Below are 16,679 nucleotides of genomic sequence, written 5' to 3' on the forward strand. Positions count from 1 at the left end.
ATAGAAACTGAACAAATACAAAACCATGTATAACTTTGTATTAAAAGAATATAATCGAAATATAACAGACTGTGGAAATGGTGAAGAATGGTATAGGACTCAGATCATTAATAGTAGGCTTTTTTAAATAGCCAGGTTTTAAGGTTTTGTTTAAATTTTTTGTGAGAAATTTCCTGGTGTAATTCAGAGGGCATGGTGTTCCATATTGTTATTCCATATTGTTTATTCCATATTGTTATTCCATATTGCTTATTCTATTCTTGCACTTTTTTGCGTATGCTGATATATTTTGAGTGCAAGTGGTGCTCCGGTGTGTTTTTAGGTTACAAACAGAACATATAATGGCGGTCTATCCAATGGAGGTCTTATTATCAATGCTTACTTGTGAAGGAAGACATTTCCATAATTCGGAATGATAAAGCCTTCATGAAGTTATGGAAACTTCATCTCTGAATCCATTAGTGAAAATAAAACTTTCATCTAATAGAAATTGTGAACGTCAGGTAGTAGACAATGGCAGATAAGGACCACTGGCCCACCCAATTATTTTAGATAAAATTACATGTAGACTTACCATCATATTTTGCTAAAACCGCCTGAACATCTGCATACGCCTGCAGTTCCAATAGAGCTTCCAACAAGTTTTCATGAATGTTGAACATGCTTAGAAGAGGGAACTCCTTCATTAGCTAAATAAACAAAGCCAACAAGCTATTAACATAGCATAACGGATATTTACAGTGCACAGATTGAATCTGAATAGTCAGAAATGCTGGATGTCAATCATGGTCACCTTGGCAATGACAGCTAATGTCTTGCATGCAATTTAGGGAATAAACAAACTCTAAGAAAGCGAGAGAGCTTTTATTGCCTTTCATAGGAAGAGTCAGAAAATACATGTTCGTTTTGATGGCAGAAAAAAACATCAGCAGATAAATATTTAGACAGAACCCTCCTGTAAATTGTTCACTGTTGCTAAATAGAAATTGTCATTAAAAAAGTGGTGCTTATGTGAGTCTTAACACATGGTTTAAAGAGGCATCATATAAAGCTTTTAATTTAACTGTGTCGCACAGCCTCAAAATGTAATTGTTGGTGTTCAATGTTACATTTATATTCGGAGCCTACGAGAAGAAAATCTCTAGAAAAAAAACCTCTCTGAATTAACAACAGTTTTACAAATCCTGCACAGCTTAAACAGGTGTTGCGCTCTACAGAGAAAGAGATCTAAAGTTGTCTAGCTGCAGTACAGAGCACGGTAAGGTCTATTTCAAGCAGCAATGTTTCTATCTGAAACGCCGCAGGAAGTCTGACTTTCATGGAAGCCTCTTGTACATGCCTTTCAGTTGGAGTGCAGAAGTAAAAGGTCAGCATAATGCTTTCCTTCAACACAACAAATTAGAGACCAAGCAGGCATTTATGGCTCCCAACGAAAGAGAAAACTTATTGAGACAATACCAGTTCCAAGGTGATCCGAGTGTAAACATTTTATGAGGGGCATTACGCTTAAAGGTGAATTTTCAAAGGGGTTCCACATGTGCAAGTAGTAAGTATGGATATATAATGCTATTTTATAAACATCAAGAGTACATTTTACGGGGAACAAAAGGGGCGGTCCAGGGGGTGATCTGGGACGGGTTCAGAGGTACGCATGGTAGTTGTTATTTTGGATATAGATGCATATTCGTCACCAAACATATTTGTACACTTTTACACCTCCTACCTGACTTGTGCAAATTACATTGCACTTCTCTGTTCCCGCTTTGGGGTTGGAGGTCTGGGTGAATGGGTAGGGGTTGAGAGCGAAATGTTAAAAGGGTCTAGGTGAACTGGAAAAGGACTGGGTGAATTGGTGGAAATGTCGGCAAATTAGTGAATTCCAAGTACACACACACAAGTATTTTCAAAATGTTATAAGCGCATACTTTATAAAATACCTGCTTCCATAATTAAATCTGGGTAGTGTCACAGTTATTTCACACACAAAATATATGCACTTATGTTTATAAACTGGGTTTCTTGCACTGGAAATATACCCATGCACTGAAACATGCATGCATGCTGTTGGAGTTGCACAGTTAATAAAACACTGACAATCTTTGCGTGTCCACTTACTTATACAAATGCCATGCCGCAAATAGGTTTGAAATTTGGGGTTCTTAAAAACAAATGCGCTATAACATTTTACAATCAACTATACACTATTTAGAGGATGGAGGCTGTAAAATGATATAGTGTCAAAAATATCATACCTATTTTATGTATTATAAACACAAAACTAATAGTTTCTTTTACAAATAAATAACAGGTAAGCTGTTCCCAGTTGGCACTGCATGGCTGTCGATCTATAAACGGCATTATACACTTTTAAATACCTCTCTTCTGTGCTCTGCAAGCAGCAGTCAACATGTCATTAACTATTTGAAGTTAACCCTCACGGAGTTTGAGGGTAATGCATGATCTTAAAGAGAAACAATATTTCCTCATTTTGAGCCAAGTTCTTAAGGCTTTAAGAGGCAGAGGCACTAATGGGTAATTTCCCAGTTCAAGCCTGATTCATAAAAATGTGTTTCCGTTCTGAGCCTAGGAGGAAGGTGCTTAACACCCCTGGCCCTAAATATAATGTCCAAGTACAAAATCATTTGCTTATTTAAACATAACCTTAAGTCTGTTTTACAAGCAAGGAATCTGCAGGGTGTAAAGTTGTGCTATGATAACAACCTGCCTCAAGAGTGCTGTGAGGTAAAAAAAAAAACAACCAAAAAATAAACTACTACCCAAGACGTGAACCATTTGCATCATCCGCTCACAAACCCAAGTGGGTTTAATTAAAGGCAACCTGCCTTCTGCTCAGGCCATAATCATTTCTGTGAGTAGTTGAAAGCCATTATGGTATAACTGAAATCAAATAATATTCATTTTCCCTATTTAAAACTGGGTATTAGGTATTATCTAACCTGCCTTAAGAAGAAAGAGCCATTTTCTTTACTAGTGGTGCCATGAATGCACGATTGCCCTCATTCTAGGAAGCTGAACTAGCTCAGGGAAGCAGAGCAGTGATCTGGCCACTAGGCTAAAGTTTTAGCACAGGAAAACCTGTAGTCCAGAAGAAAATGAGTCTGATGTTGGGACCCAGTACTCACATCTCCAAGGATCCTGACTGGATTCTGAAACCAGAATGAAACAGCCCTCTACCCATACTTTGATTTAACTGAACCTGTTACTGGTAAACTCATCTGCTACTTTTTAATACTGCTAGACCAATCCTGTGCTGGCTCTGAACTGTAAGCGAACCAGAGCTATCTACGGTCCCCACACCCAGGGAGAGGCCTCTGGTCTGGGAACCTGACAATCTCGTGCATATTCCTTGGGGCTATCCTGAAAATCTGACTGGTTATGGGGGTCACAGAACAGGTTTAGGAAACCTTCTATAATGCTCTTGGGCAGATAGTCCGAAATGGAGAAGAAGCTAGCTCTCGTTTAGTTTACAAGATAATCTGAAACTGAATCTAAAAACCGCAAAAACAAAAGTAATGGATATTTTCACAGTTTCTATCTGCTGACAGTAAAATAATATTTTGAAAACAGAATCTAAATGAGGTTTTCTTAAAACAACTGCATTTGTGGATGTTAATCGCTGTTAATGTTAATCGCTGTTATAGTTGCTCCTTTGATTTTAATGTATATCGTTGTTATAAATGTAAACCGGAGTGAAGGCCAACACTAATACTTCGGTATATAAAAACTTACAAAATAAAAATAAAAATGATATTTGGAGACAAAAGCATGTCCTTTGAACCATTTTCTAAGGCTGTATTGCTATATACTACTGCACCAGAAAATTCAGGTGGTCACTTGGGTCCCTGACAGAGCATGGGTGAGGAGGCAACTATTGCTGCAAGAAAGATCTCTGCTGGTACAGCGCGGTGCTGAGTCACGCAGGGCACCTCTTTCCAGCTCTGAGCTCGTACGCAGACCCATGTCACGCAACTGACATGGGGAAGGAGAGAAGAATGCTTCCGTCTAGCCCCCAGCTATGGAGGCTCTTCATGTCTATATCTACTGACAGAAAGAGAAGCCTCCTGCAAGCTATTAATGTGCAACACCTGCAAATCAACTTCCTTATAAAATACCTGATTTATATTTCTTCTCTATTTGTTAAAAATAATACAAAAAAAAAACCCAAAACAACACAACCCCAGGGTGATCCTCTTTTTTTGTTTGAGAATGTTTGGGGCTTCAAGACCCTGTTGGCAAATCAAGAAACCCTCCAAATCTCCATAAAAAAAACCTTTAATTTGAAGGACTGCTCTCCTACAAATGATTTATTAATCCATTTCTAGCCAGAGGTTAACTTCCACACCTCAGACCTTGAGAGGATTTACTGGATCTGAAAGCCTCATTGACTGTTTTCAGGGGCACAGCCCCTTTACGTTCAACTTTTATTGCCTTTGCAATTCTGTAAGTGGCGCTGTAAGCCCCTGAAGAACTGATTTCTGCCTTCCAAGATCTTTTATTTGGTTCTGCGTAGCTTATGTAGATACTAATGAAATGATGTGTACAATCTGCCCATTTTAAGGGCAATAAAAACAAAAAAAAAGTAAGACAGTGTATACTGTGTTCTGTGACATGAAGTAACTTGTTCGGTGGTAAAACTGTAATATAACTTTACAGTGCATTCATCTCTCCTTTTCCTTGGCTTGTCCCTCACTTTGTTCTCTCCCCCCTCAGGGACTAAGACCATATGTGCCCCTTACTGCAGCAGCCCATTCCCATATTTTTTTACTATTTTTGGGTCTCCCTCCCTATCCCACCCTGCTGTTCCTGTTGTCTTGCCACATTGGATACGTGCCTGGAGGGTGCCAGGGCAGGCTTTCTGAAAATAATTAATACAGCATCAGCCCCATGTACTTCCGTCTACAATGATGAATGCAGTGAAATGTTAGAGGAAAAAAAAGAGGAAGGGTAAGGATTTTAACTAGCATAAGGCCAAGAAAGGAGGAGGAGTAGCTTAGAGGCTAGAGCAGCAGGCTTTAGACCAGCAAGATCAGGGTTCAAATCCCACTGCTGCTCCTTGTGACCTTGGGCAAGTCACTTTACCCTCTGTTGCCCCAGGTACAAACTAACCCCTGCATTCATCAAAATGCTATAATAATGCCTGTGGTAAGAAAAAGGGATGCATTTATGGTAATTTTAGAATTACCACACACTACCATACCACTTCACACAGGTAGTATTGTGGGGTGCGGTAAAGTTTTCACACCCCACGACATTACTTCACAGCTCATGAAGTGCCCAGATAGGTGTGAGAGAGAAAGAGACTCTTTAAAAGGCCTTTATAGTAGTCAACTATTTATATCTCTTTAGGAGTGCCAGCTGATAGCTTGAGGTGAGATGTTGGTGGTGGTTTAAAGGCCAGTTTTAGAGGCGGAGTGAGACGTGCAAACAGCAAAGTACACCGAGGTAAAGATTTGACGTCCTGGCTCTTTCACATTCATTCAGTTTAAAGGGCAAAGGGATGGGAAGCTGCAAGAAAAGACCACTATCTTTCAAGAAAAGGTAGGTCAAAAACGTTGATGGACACAGGACACATAAACTAGGAGGCAGATATGTTCATTAGCTGCTGTGGAGAAATAATGGCTAAGAGGGAATCAGGGTATCATGATATTCTCTATGATGTATGCAAGTGTGCACTATTAGGGGTGTGCATTCGTTTGCAACGTATTGGCAATCCGCAACATATAGGGCCATATTCGTTGTGTTCATGGGGAAGCGAAACATATCGTGATTCCCACGAATACAACAAATCTTCACCAAATTATTCGGCCATCTAAAGGAGCAAATTTAAACAAAACCCCCACCCTCCTGACCACCCCCCCCAAGACTTGCCAAAACTCCTTGGTGGTCTAGCGGGGGTCCGGGAGCGATCTCCTGCATTTTGATTACCGGCAGCCGACGACCCGAGTGCAGGAGATCGCTCCCGGACCCCCGCTAGACCACCAGGGACTTGTCAGGAGGGTCCCCCAAGACTTGCCAAAAGGCCCTGGTGGTCCAGCGGGGGTCCGGCAGTGATCTCCTACACTCGGGCTGTCGGCTGCCAGTATTCAAAATGGCGCCGATAGCCTTTGCCCTTACTATGTCACAGGGGCTACTGGTGCCATTGGTCGGCCCCTGTCACATGGTAGGATCACAAGATGGCGCCTGCTATCCATTGCTCCTACCATGTGACAGGAGCCGACCAATGGCACCGGTAGCCCCTGTGACATAGTAAGGTCAAAGGCTATCAGCGCCATTTTGAATACCAGCAGCCGACGGCGAGAGTGCAGTAGATGGCTCTCGGACCCCCGCTGGACCACCAGGGAGTTTTGGTAAGTCTTGGGGGGGGGGGTCAGGAGGGTGGGGGGTTGTAGTTAATTAAATTTTAGCCGGGAAACGAATAAGAATGGAATGCATGAACGGATCGGGGCCCCCCCTTGCCGAATGCAACGTATCTGCCCCCCCCCCCCCACAAATACCGAATGTAACATATGCGGTCCCTCTGCACATTCCTACTGTATATAGCATGCATAAATTGCATTGTATGCATTACCATCTTTGCCTATATACTTAACTAGGTGGGTCACCAGTAATAGAAAAAGAATGAGGTATGCGTGCAAATTAAGTATAATAATGCACGTTCTAATTAATTCACACATTAATACTATCCATTTTAACAATATACACTTGCATGATCTCTCTGCATAATACATGGCTATGCACATGCATATATCTGGCCAATTTGCCCATTACTTCTTATGTGCTGCTATATGGCCATAACATGCTATGTACATAGTACCTCCAGACCTACCACACTGGACAAGTCTTTTAGCATTGATAAGCCCATCACCAGTGTTCTCCCACCCCCAGTATAATATATGATGCAGCCTCATTACTAAAAATCTGTAAACCTACAGGCAGTAAGCAGCCTGATTCCATGGCCACCCCATTTACTCTGCCCTTTCTAAGGCATATATTGCAGGTGCTAACAGATGTTTCCAGGGCTTCTGTCTGTAACACAGGAAAGTTTTGTATACAGTGAGTGGTATATCAGCAGGTGCTACATTAGGGATCACAGAGCAGTTCTCTCACAAGTAGGAAAGAGTTCTGAGTGGGAAAGATACAAAAAAGGTGAACATATATGTTCAAGCCAACAAATATTTTCTCTATTGCAGGGGAGCAGCATAGTGAGGAGACAGAAGAAGCTGGACCAAGTGACTCCCAAAGGAGAAGACAGCACTCAAGGGTGCTGCCTGCCAGCTCTGAGGAGGACAGTGAGAGGGCAGATGGAGTTGCAGAAAAGCAGCGAGTGTCATGTACAAACCTACCTAGAAGTCAGCCCCCGGTAATGTTTCCTTCCTGGAAGTAGTCATGTATTCCTGACTGCAAGAGAATGTAGGCATTGTGAGTCTATCCCGGAAACTGGGGGACTACATCCAGGAAGATGCTCTTGGCGTCACACACCACCTGCATATTGAGGGAGTGAAAGCTCTTGCAGTTGTGCAAGTGGCCTCATCTATTCCTGGTGCTCTTGTAGAGACATGAGTGCAATCGATAGCCCTCAAGACAGAGAGGAAATGTGCTATTTGATAGAAATCATACATTATATCATGTTGTTCATGTATTCTCCAAGGGAAGGATATATATTGGTGTTCTCCTGAGCAAGGAATCTAGGACCTGCTCTATACACATAGAGGTGAAAGACTGGCTGAGGCAAGCCATGATGCCTAGAGGTGTTTGAAAGGTGCCAGTGGCAAAGAATGCAAGGGCAGTTGTCACTTTGACATGTACTGGCAAGGCCTGGCCCCTTCGGGTGGTTGGTTCCAGATCCCCCTCTAACTACTGGCATAGGTAGTGCATAGATTCCTTGTTGAACCTGAACCTGTGCATGACTTGTTCCTCTGAGAGAGCCATAACATTTATCTGAGTCCTATATACCCTGAGTAAGGGGTACCTGCTCCTCCTCCTCTGCTCTGTCTTCCTCCTCAGTCGCATAGACCTTCGTATCTAATAGAGTCAGTAGAGTCATCTTAAAAGGGGACTCTCCAGTACAGACTATCTAACCCTTGAATGTTGCTGGAAGAAACACTGGCATTCCCTCTTTATAGGCTTTCATGTCCCTGTATCTCCCCAATCTGTTCCTCTAACCCCAGTATATACCTGTATGTCCCACACAGCAAGCAGTAAGGCTCTTATCTATCCAAGGAACATGGTGTTAAGCCCCCTCCCCATAGTTTGTCTTTGATGCCCCCATATCACCCAAAATTTCCCAGTGTCCATCAGCAGGCCCCCATCTGGCCCTGAGACCTTCCCTCACACTCTGAAGCCTGCACCAGCATCCACTCACCCGGAGAAGCCAAGCCAGTGAATGCCAAAAGAGAACAGAAAGGAAACGTTTGCAAGTGTATGTGCAGATGAGCTGAAGTAACTATACACGCGTAAATGCGCATATGTAAGTGCATACCCTTTACCACATGTCCCCGACACCCCCCCAAACTGCCCGGTTTTCCTGCGCTTAAAAACTACGCTTTTACGTTTATATACGTGCATATATGGCACCTTTATAAAATCCAGATTACATGCATTCTGCTCTTAAACATACGTAAATGGTCTTTTCTTTTGCGCAAGTAATCTTTTGAAAATTCATTTGTAAGAGAGCAATTTCCAAAATGCTCGCATTGGTGCACAGTTGGCACACAGTTTACACCCACAGCCTTAGCACCGATTTTCAAGGGGAGAGTGCGTGAGAACTTTCATGTTGACCCAAACAAGGCCTGGTCTCCTCTCAATGTGGCTAAAGGTCCACATGGAAAAGTAGCACAACGCACAGACTTTTAGCCACATTGAGAATGGGGAAATTTTCAGATGGCTGATTTATGTTGATAAAACTCTTTTTACCTGTGCAAACTTCTTTGAAGATTGCCCTCCCTGTGGGAGGCAATGATGCAGGCAATGCAATGATGCAATGATGCAGGCAATGATGCAGGCAATTAAATAAGGAGTAGCGGCATAAAGCACCAAATGTCTCACTTAATGCTCCTAACTGAACTAGTTCAAACTTTTTTTAACTGTAGTCAACCATCAGGACAAATTGCTATGAAACACTCAATCCCCCATATAAAACACCTTTGGATATAAAACTCCTGTTTGTTACCGAAAACTAATGGCTCCACCCATGTAATGTACGACCCATTTTTTTCTTTGATATAGGTAAACCTATTGTAAACCGTTATGATGGTGAATAACTTAATGACGGTATATAAAAACTCTCAACTAAATAAATAAATAAATAAATAATGAGCTGTTATTGCTATATTATGCAATTAGAAATCAAGATGATAGCTTCTAGATTGACAATGTATCAGTGTTTATTACTTTTTATCATGAATTAGCAACAAGCCTGACTGAACAAAATGTATCAGATCACATGTGAGCCACTGAGAAACTTTCTCTCTAAAGAAATAAATATCATTAGACAAGAGGTATTCAGACAGGGCGTAACAAAAAGGGAGATGAAGCTGCTCCTGTGGATGCTAAATCGATGCTGCATGTCGAAGTGGAAAGTCCAGTAAGTGAAGAGCCAGTTGTGATGGGGAGAAGAAAATCAGTGACAATCCTCACCCAGGAGCCTTGCACCGGAACCCAATAATCATAAGCCCTGGATCTCACCACTAGATGTCGCTGTCGTGCAAGGATGGTGGTTCCTTCCTCCCAAGAGGGGCTGTGAATACTGCCTCCACAGCAACCCCAGCCCCAGCTGATCTGGGGAGAGGTAGACCCGAGCTGGGAATCAGAACTCAGTCTCTCCGCTTGGTTCTGCTATGCAATTGAACCACTGGACTGGCCTTTACTGCTTTCATTTCTGACATGTTTCAGTGGCAGAAAAACTATAAGCACCGGTCAAAACCTCCAGTTATCATCTGACAGGTATTGGAAGAAACTAACACCTCACATTTCCAGGGTTCTTCTCACAAGGCACTTACAGACTTTACAGCAGCAATTCATGATCCAACAAAACCCCTTAATGCATGCTAGTTTTAACTTCATTATGTTATTTTACATGGTACTTGGTCCAAGTGTGTTTATTCTGACAGGCTCCATCTAAAGTATATATTTTATTTTAAATATATATTATCTATTGGGAACCGAAAACACTTATAATTCAATTTAAGATCAATTATAAAAATTCATTTCTGAACAGCTCTGCCCAAGCCCCCAATCAAAATGCCGTTGATGAGATAGGTTTTATGAGTAATATTTGCCAAGATTCATTCTATGCACACTGCTCACAGACAATCAGTCTGAGGTTACTGATCTCCCCGTCGAAGACTGAGACACAATTATGCATTCAGGTGACAGTATCAGGAAATAGAAGGGTGGAAAAAAACCCCTGCAGTTGACTCACCATTCAAAAGGCCAGAGATGTGACACATCTGCTCAATAATTCAGAGAAGAAAGCAAGCAGAGCTGGTCTATGAATGACTGCTGAGAAGATCCATGAGGGGTTAGAAGTACGGTAGTTAAGATCTACTGAAGATATTTTTTTTTTTTAGTTGCTATCATTGTCTGTTTTCTTGGTTGCAGGACTTTAGAGGCAGAGAAGAGTGTAAGTGACTTAGAGGTTAGAGAAATGGGCTGGTTCAAATCATGTTTATGCCACTGACACTCTTTGGGCAAGTCAATTTATCTCTCATTGCCTCAGGTATTCACAGAGAGTTTATAGCCCTCTTAGGGCAGGGACTCATTGTGCCTGGTTGTATTTTGCATTTTGTAAGAAACTTGGAGTTATTTTTCGAAAACGTGGGGTAGAACAGGAATGGAATTATATCTGTACGTAATTTATTGTTAGGTACCCTGGCATAGGGGTACTATATAAAAGCTGAAATAATAAGACAAAGGTTTGGCACATTTCCTAGTTTATTTGTCATACTTGAAGTATGCCTATTTCTCATGCACACATCAATATTTAATATGGAAAAATAAGGCAGAGAGAGAACTCAAGAAAATGTTTTAACCTCTTGTGTTCCGATATTGTTAGACTGGAAAATACAGACAGTGATAGGTGATGAAGCTATCATGTCCAAATATACTGCAAAATAAACATCTGCAGTGAGCATATGCCAAATTCAGAATGAGGGAATTTAATGGAAAGTGTCTACAATTATCAGATTGGAGCCCATCATCAAGGGATCAACCTTTCTAGAAAATATAATCTGAACATATTTAAAAAAACATGATCTGAATGTTTATTTTAACTGTAACTTCATCTACAAGAAACAGGAGGCTTCTAGCATCAGATAACATTTTTTTTTGTAGGTGATGTTTTAGAAGAACGAAATCAAATCAGTGTGAATCTGGAAGAGATGCTACAGCAAACCAACAAACTAAATATATGCAAATCACCAGGACCTGACAGTATTCACCCCAGAGATGTAAAGGAACACAAATATGAAATTTCAGACCTAATACAGGTAATCTGTAACCTATCATTCAAATCTACCTCTACACTTAAGGCCTGGAGGGTAGCAAATATAATATCAATTTTCGAAAAGGGATTCAGGAAAGACCCAAATAACTGCAGACTGGTAAGCCTGACACTGGTGCCAGGAAAAATAGTGGAAGCTATTAAGAACAAAATTGACTTGGCGCGACTGGACGGCGCCCTGCGTCGATTTATATGGAAGGGTGGGAAATCGAGGGTACCGCTTTCATGGTTGAGAAACAGGTGGGGAGATGGTGGACTTGGACTTCCTGACCTGGCCTTATACAATTTGGCGTGTAATATGCGGATCATACGTGATTGGTTGATGACCAAATCCTATTATACTGCCTTGGGAGCAGATTCTGCGGTGACATATCCTAGGACCCCCTCCTATGTATTACAGGGAAGGGCGACCAGTCTTCCCTCGTTTTTAACTCAATCAGCCCTTCTTAAACCGATCCGGCAGACTTGGCTGCGACTTACGAAATTGTTACATATCCCTAGAATCTGTGCTTATTTCTTACCTATAATAGGAAATGATGATTTCCCCCCAGGATCCCAGTCCAAGTCTTTTCACTTGTGGGCAGATAAAGGAATAACTTATATAGGACATTTTTTTACTAATGATGGGGAATTTTTGCAGTTCAAAGACTTCTGTGATATGTATGGGGTGGGGGTTGCGCATACCTTTCCTTACATACAAATCCGTCACTATATTGGGGCGCTACCAGTCGACTCCAAACAACCTTTGGTATTTCACACATTAAATAACCTCTTTCATTTTGATAAGGACAAAATCCCATCTTTATCTAATTATTATAGATCATTACGATGTACAACACGCTTCGATATATGTTCATCGTTGACAGACCGTTGGAACCAGGATGGGGAATTCCTGGTAACTAGCTCCATTTTGAGAGCGGGCTTTCGGCGTATTGCCAAGGTTTCTTCGAACATGTATTATAGGGAACTACAATTTAAATTTCTGAGCAGGGCTTATATCTCACCTCTGGTAGCAAAACAGATGACAATTACGCCACTAGCACTGTGTGCACGATGTAACAGGGATGTGGGTACTCTGTCACATGTCTTCTGGTCTTGTCCCACTGTACATAGCTTTTGGCGTAAAATAGCCCATTATCTAGAAGATATTCTGGATGTGACTCTTCCCCTATCCCCTATGTGGTTTCTATTTGGCTGTGTTTCCCCCATCAGAGTGGTTCCAGACTACTGCTGCAGAAAGCTTGCTTAGTGGGGAAGAAAGTGATCCTGTTGTTGTGGCGCTCCACTGACTCTCCATCGTTTTGGGCCTGGAGAAACCATTTTCATGCCATGATGTCTATGGAACATGTGGGATCTCATGAATCCCCTCGACGTTGGAAAACCTTCCTGCTTATTTGGGACCCATATTTACAAAGCCTACCACATAGAGCCCGTAGTTTGGTGGTAAATGATTGACCCTGCGATTAATGAGATTTTGTAACCTTTCATTGCCTACTTGTTTGTATGTTGTTTTTGATGACACACACCGGGAGGGTGGGGGGGTTGGGTGGGGATGGGTAGTGGGGAAGGGAAGGGGGGGGGGGGGGAAATTTTACTTTGTATGATGTAGGTTATGGGTCGGGTCAGTATCCCACCTGACTCATTGTTGTCTTAACTTAGTGGTTGTATGAAACTCATTAATACCAATTGTTTGAAATAAACTTTGGGAAGGGGAGGGGGGAGGTGGACGGGGATATCAATGTATGGGTGGAACTGTGTTAAGCGTTCTCCTGAGGAGGGTTCAGAAATCAGCCCGACTCAGTATTGTTATGATCTGTTTATTCAAAATATTAATAAAAACGTTTAAACATAAAAAATTAAAAAAAAAATTAAAAAAGAACAAAATTACTGGAGATCACATGATGCTGTGAGGGGATAGGATGCACGCTTCCCTTCTCGGCGCCCTCGCCCAGCATCTAACACCATCCGCTCCGGCAACCATGCAATTTTGCTTTATCGGATAGGTGTGGTGAATACTAAGCAATTGCAGGCTTGACTTGTGGAATGATGGCCTCCCGTCAACAAAAGAAGGACAAAGAAAAAGAGAAAGAATGCTCGCGGGCCCCAGAGGCCCCGGTGGAGGAGGGGGACTCGCTTCCTGTCCCGATTCCAGCTACAGGGCTTGCGGAACTTAAATTAGCGATTCAAGAGACAATTCACCCAGAATTGCTGCTAATTTCTACTAAATTTACCGAGATGTCTGCCTCTGTTGCCTCTTATGAGACCCGTTTCCTTGATGCCGAACATCGCATCTCAGAGCTCCAAGATGGCCACCAGACCCTCCACCAGGAAATGGTAGCGCTGAAGAGCATGGTGAGTAAACATACAGAGCGTTTAGAGGATCTCGAGAATCGCGCTCGCGGATCCAATCTCCGCTTCGTCGGGCTGCCAGAAAGAATCGCGGACACGGACCTCCCGGTTTTTAGAGGAATGGATCCCCCACGCGCTCGATTTACCTCGTGCTCTGGGCCTGTTCTGCATTGAAAGGGCACATCGCCTCGGCCCTAGACGCGCGCCTGATGCCCGCTCGAGAGTTGTCATAGCCAAGGTGCTTAATTATGTGCACAAAGTCGGGGTCCTGACTGCGATCCGCAAGGGGCAGGTGCTGCAGCATAACAACCAGAAGATTTTGGTTTTCCAAGATTTTTCGGCTGCAGTCACCCAGCAACGCCAGGTCATGGCCCCCCTTTGTAATAAACTTTATGCCTTGGGAGAGAAAGTGGTAATAATTTACCCGGCACGACTTCGCGTGGCCTTGGAACAGGGCATTAAATGGTTTTCTGATCCAGTGGAGGCAGCGAAATATGTGCAAGAATGTGGCAGCGTACGAGATAACTCCGTGGGACCTCCTTGAACTGATGATCCTGATGCGCTATACCGGGCCTGTAGTGGTTACCTCGGACACACGGACAGGCTGTTCTTCTTCATGTGCTGGTTGTGTTCTATTTAGTTCCCGGTCTAACGATCGAATATGGGCCCAGTGCAACTCATGTTTCCTGCGTGGATGGGACACAACACTGGTCTAACCATTCTTTTCTTTTTTTTTCTCAAATTAAACTGTTTCAGTGCCGGTGACTGCGCTGGGCCACAAGTGCTCTGGGAATTGGGAAACCACCTGATGTTCATCTCAAGAGCAGTTTGTTTATCTTTTCTGGAGTTCACAGTTTGAGCTATCAAGATATGCTTGTTGAAGGCGCCATTCTGATTCAAGATGGCTAGGCCAGATTTCATCTATGTGGTTAGCCTTCATACTGGTTGAGGCTTTTCTCACTTGAAATGTTCAGCGGTGGGTGGGGCTGGATGGGGGGGGCGGGGGGCGGTGGGCTCTTAAGTGATCTTCTTTTCCTCTTCGGAGGTTTTTTGGGGGTAAGAGATTGCAGTTTGCTCTGGGAGTGGGGGGATGGTTGGCGGGGGACAGGGGGAAGGGGGGAGGGGTTTCTTTTTTGGCTCTGTGCACTCATGGTCCGTAAAGGGGAAATTTGCTTCATGATTTTATGGTTTGGAACGTGGCTCCTGGGAGTCCCACTTGGCTTTTTATGGAGGTCTCAGCTGGGATGGCCTCCATATATCAGAATTTTCATGTACTGTGTTCTGTTTTTCCTTTTCCCATTTCACTCTATAGGTCCTAATTAATGTCTAATAAATCATTGAAATTAATTTCCTGGAATGTTTGTGGTATAAATTCTCCCTGCAAGAGAACAAAGATATTAACGGTTTTACAAAAGAAAGCTGCTACGGTGGCCTTTGTAAAGGAAACGCATCTTAATGATGCGGAACATCGAAAGCTCCTCTTCTTGGAGGAGAAGTCCATTACCTGCTATTAATTAAGTTGACTTAGAAAATAGCCACTGCTATTACTAGCAACGGTAACATGGAATAGACTTAGTTTTTGGGTTCTTGCCAGGTTCTTGTAGCCTGGATTGGCCACTGTTGGAAACAGGATGCTGGGCTTGATGGACCCTTGGTCTGACCCAGTATGGCATGTTCTTATGTTCTTATGTCAATGGGTGGGGGCAGTGCACTATGCCTCGGCGACAACGCGGTCTGCCGGAGTCGCCATTCTAATACATAAAAGTCTCCCACTATCGATTAAAACTGAAATTAAGGATCCCCAGGGACGCTACCTAATTTTAGTAGCAGAATTTGATGGGCAACCGGTTCTCTTGTGCAATAACAGCCCTCGTTTTGATTTTTTTCAAAAATTATATAGATTGCTCCTCCCTTACTGTCATAATCCGCTATGCTGATGGGAGGAGCAATCAGATAGGAGTATCAATCTGATGCATTCCATAGGCAGACTTAGCAATCTGTTGTTATAGACTGCAGGAGATAGTAGTAGGTGGATCCTTGGGCCAGTGGCAGATGACCACGCCCCCAGGGGAAGATCCCGAGAGGGATTACCGGCTAGGCTTAGAGTATTTATTTGAAACTTTTATATACCGGTATTAGTAAGCATACATCATACCGGTTCACATTGTAACTAGTAGGCTGAAATTACAATCAACAGGGAGGGGAAAACCGGGGGGAATATACATAGAGCAGCAAGGCATTGAAGTTAAAGCAATAAAACTGAAACGGGCTATTTACAGGTCTATATATAAAGGCTTAAAACAACTTATTTACAGCAGTCTATATACAGTATGGAGACAGACACACACTAGTTATTTTATTAAACAGGTCTTGAAACCACCAGAGGTGGCAGTAGTGAGCTGAAGTGCCCGGCAGGGCTGAAGTCCCTCAGATACTGGAACAGCGATCCCTGGATGGCTGAGCTGTTGAGAAACTGTAGACAGTGAATAGGCAGGATATGCAGAGTTCATGAACAGAACTAGATGACAACACTCACATATTGGTCTCAGGGAGCTCAGGAGCTGGAAAGGATAGGCCCTCGAGAAGCGAGTACCTGGTTCCAGGGAAAGCTCTGAGAGAGCGATGGTAACTCACAATGATGTAGATAATGATGGCTTCCAAGAAGAAGAGAATCAGCAGATAGTCAGGAACAAGGCCCTCGAGGAGCGAGTACCGCTTTCTGTCTGCAACTTGAAAAGTAAAGAGAGAGAGCGAGGCCCCTGAGGAGCGGGTACCTCTGGTAAGTCCGAGGAGGCAGAGTAGCTTAGGT

General features: G+C 42.9%; 1 protein-coding gene across 11 annotated transcripts in view; it reads right to left on the reverse strand.

The window, feature by feature from the left end:
- ST7 (suppression of tumorigenicity 7) overlaps positions 1 to 16,679 on the reverse strand; it is a 342,169-nt gene that overhangs the window by 68,483 nt on the left and 257,007 nt on the right. For all 11 annotated transcript variants that reach the window (XM_029614966.1, XM_029614960.1, XM_029614959.1 and 8 more), the window contains one exon: positions 575 to 689. In XM_029614966.1, coding sequence (XP_029470826.1) covers positions 575 to 689 — 115 coding nt within the window. The remainder of the gene's footprint in view (positions 1 to 574; positions 690 to 16,679) is intronic.

Source organism: Rhinatrema bivittatum, chromosome 9 (assembly GCF_901001135.1).
Source record: "Rhinatrema bivittatum chromosome 9, aRhiBiv1.1, whole genome shotgun sequence".
In the NCBI taxonomy this organism is placed as follows: Eukaryota; Metazoa; Chordata; class Amphibia; order Gymnophiona; family Rhinatrematidae; genus Rhinatrema; species Rhinatrema bivittatum.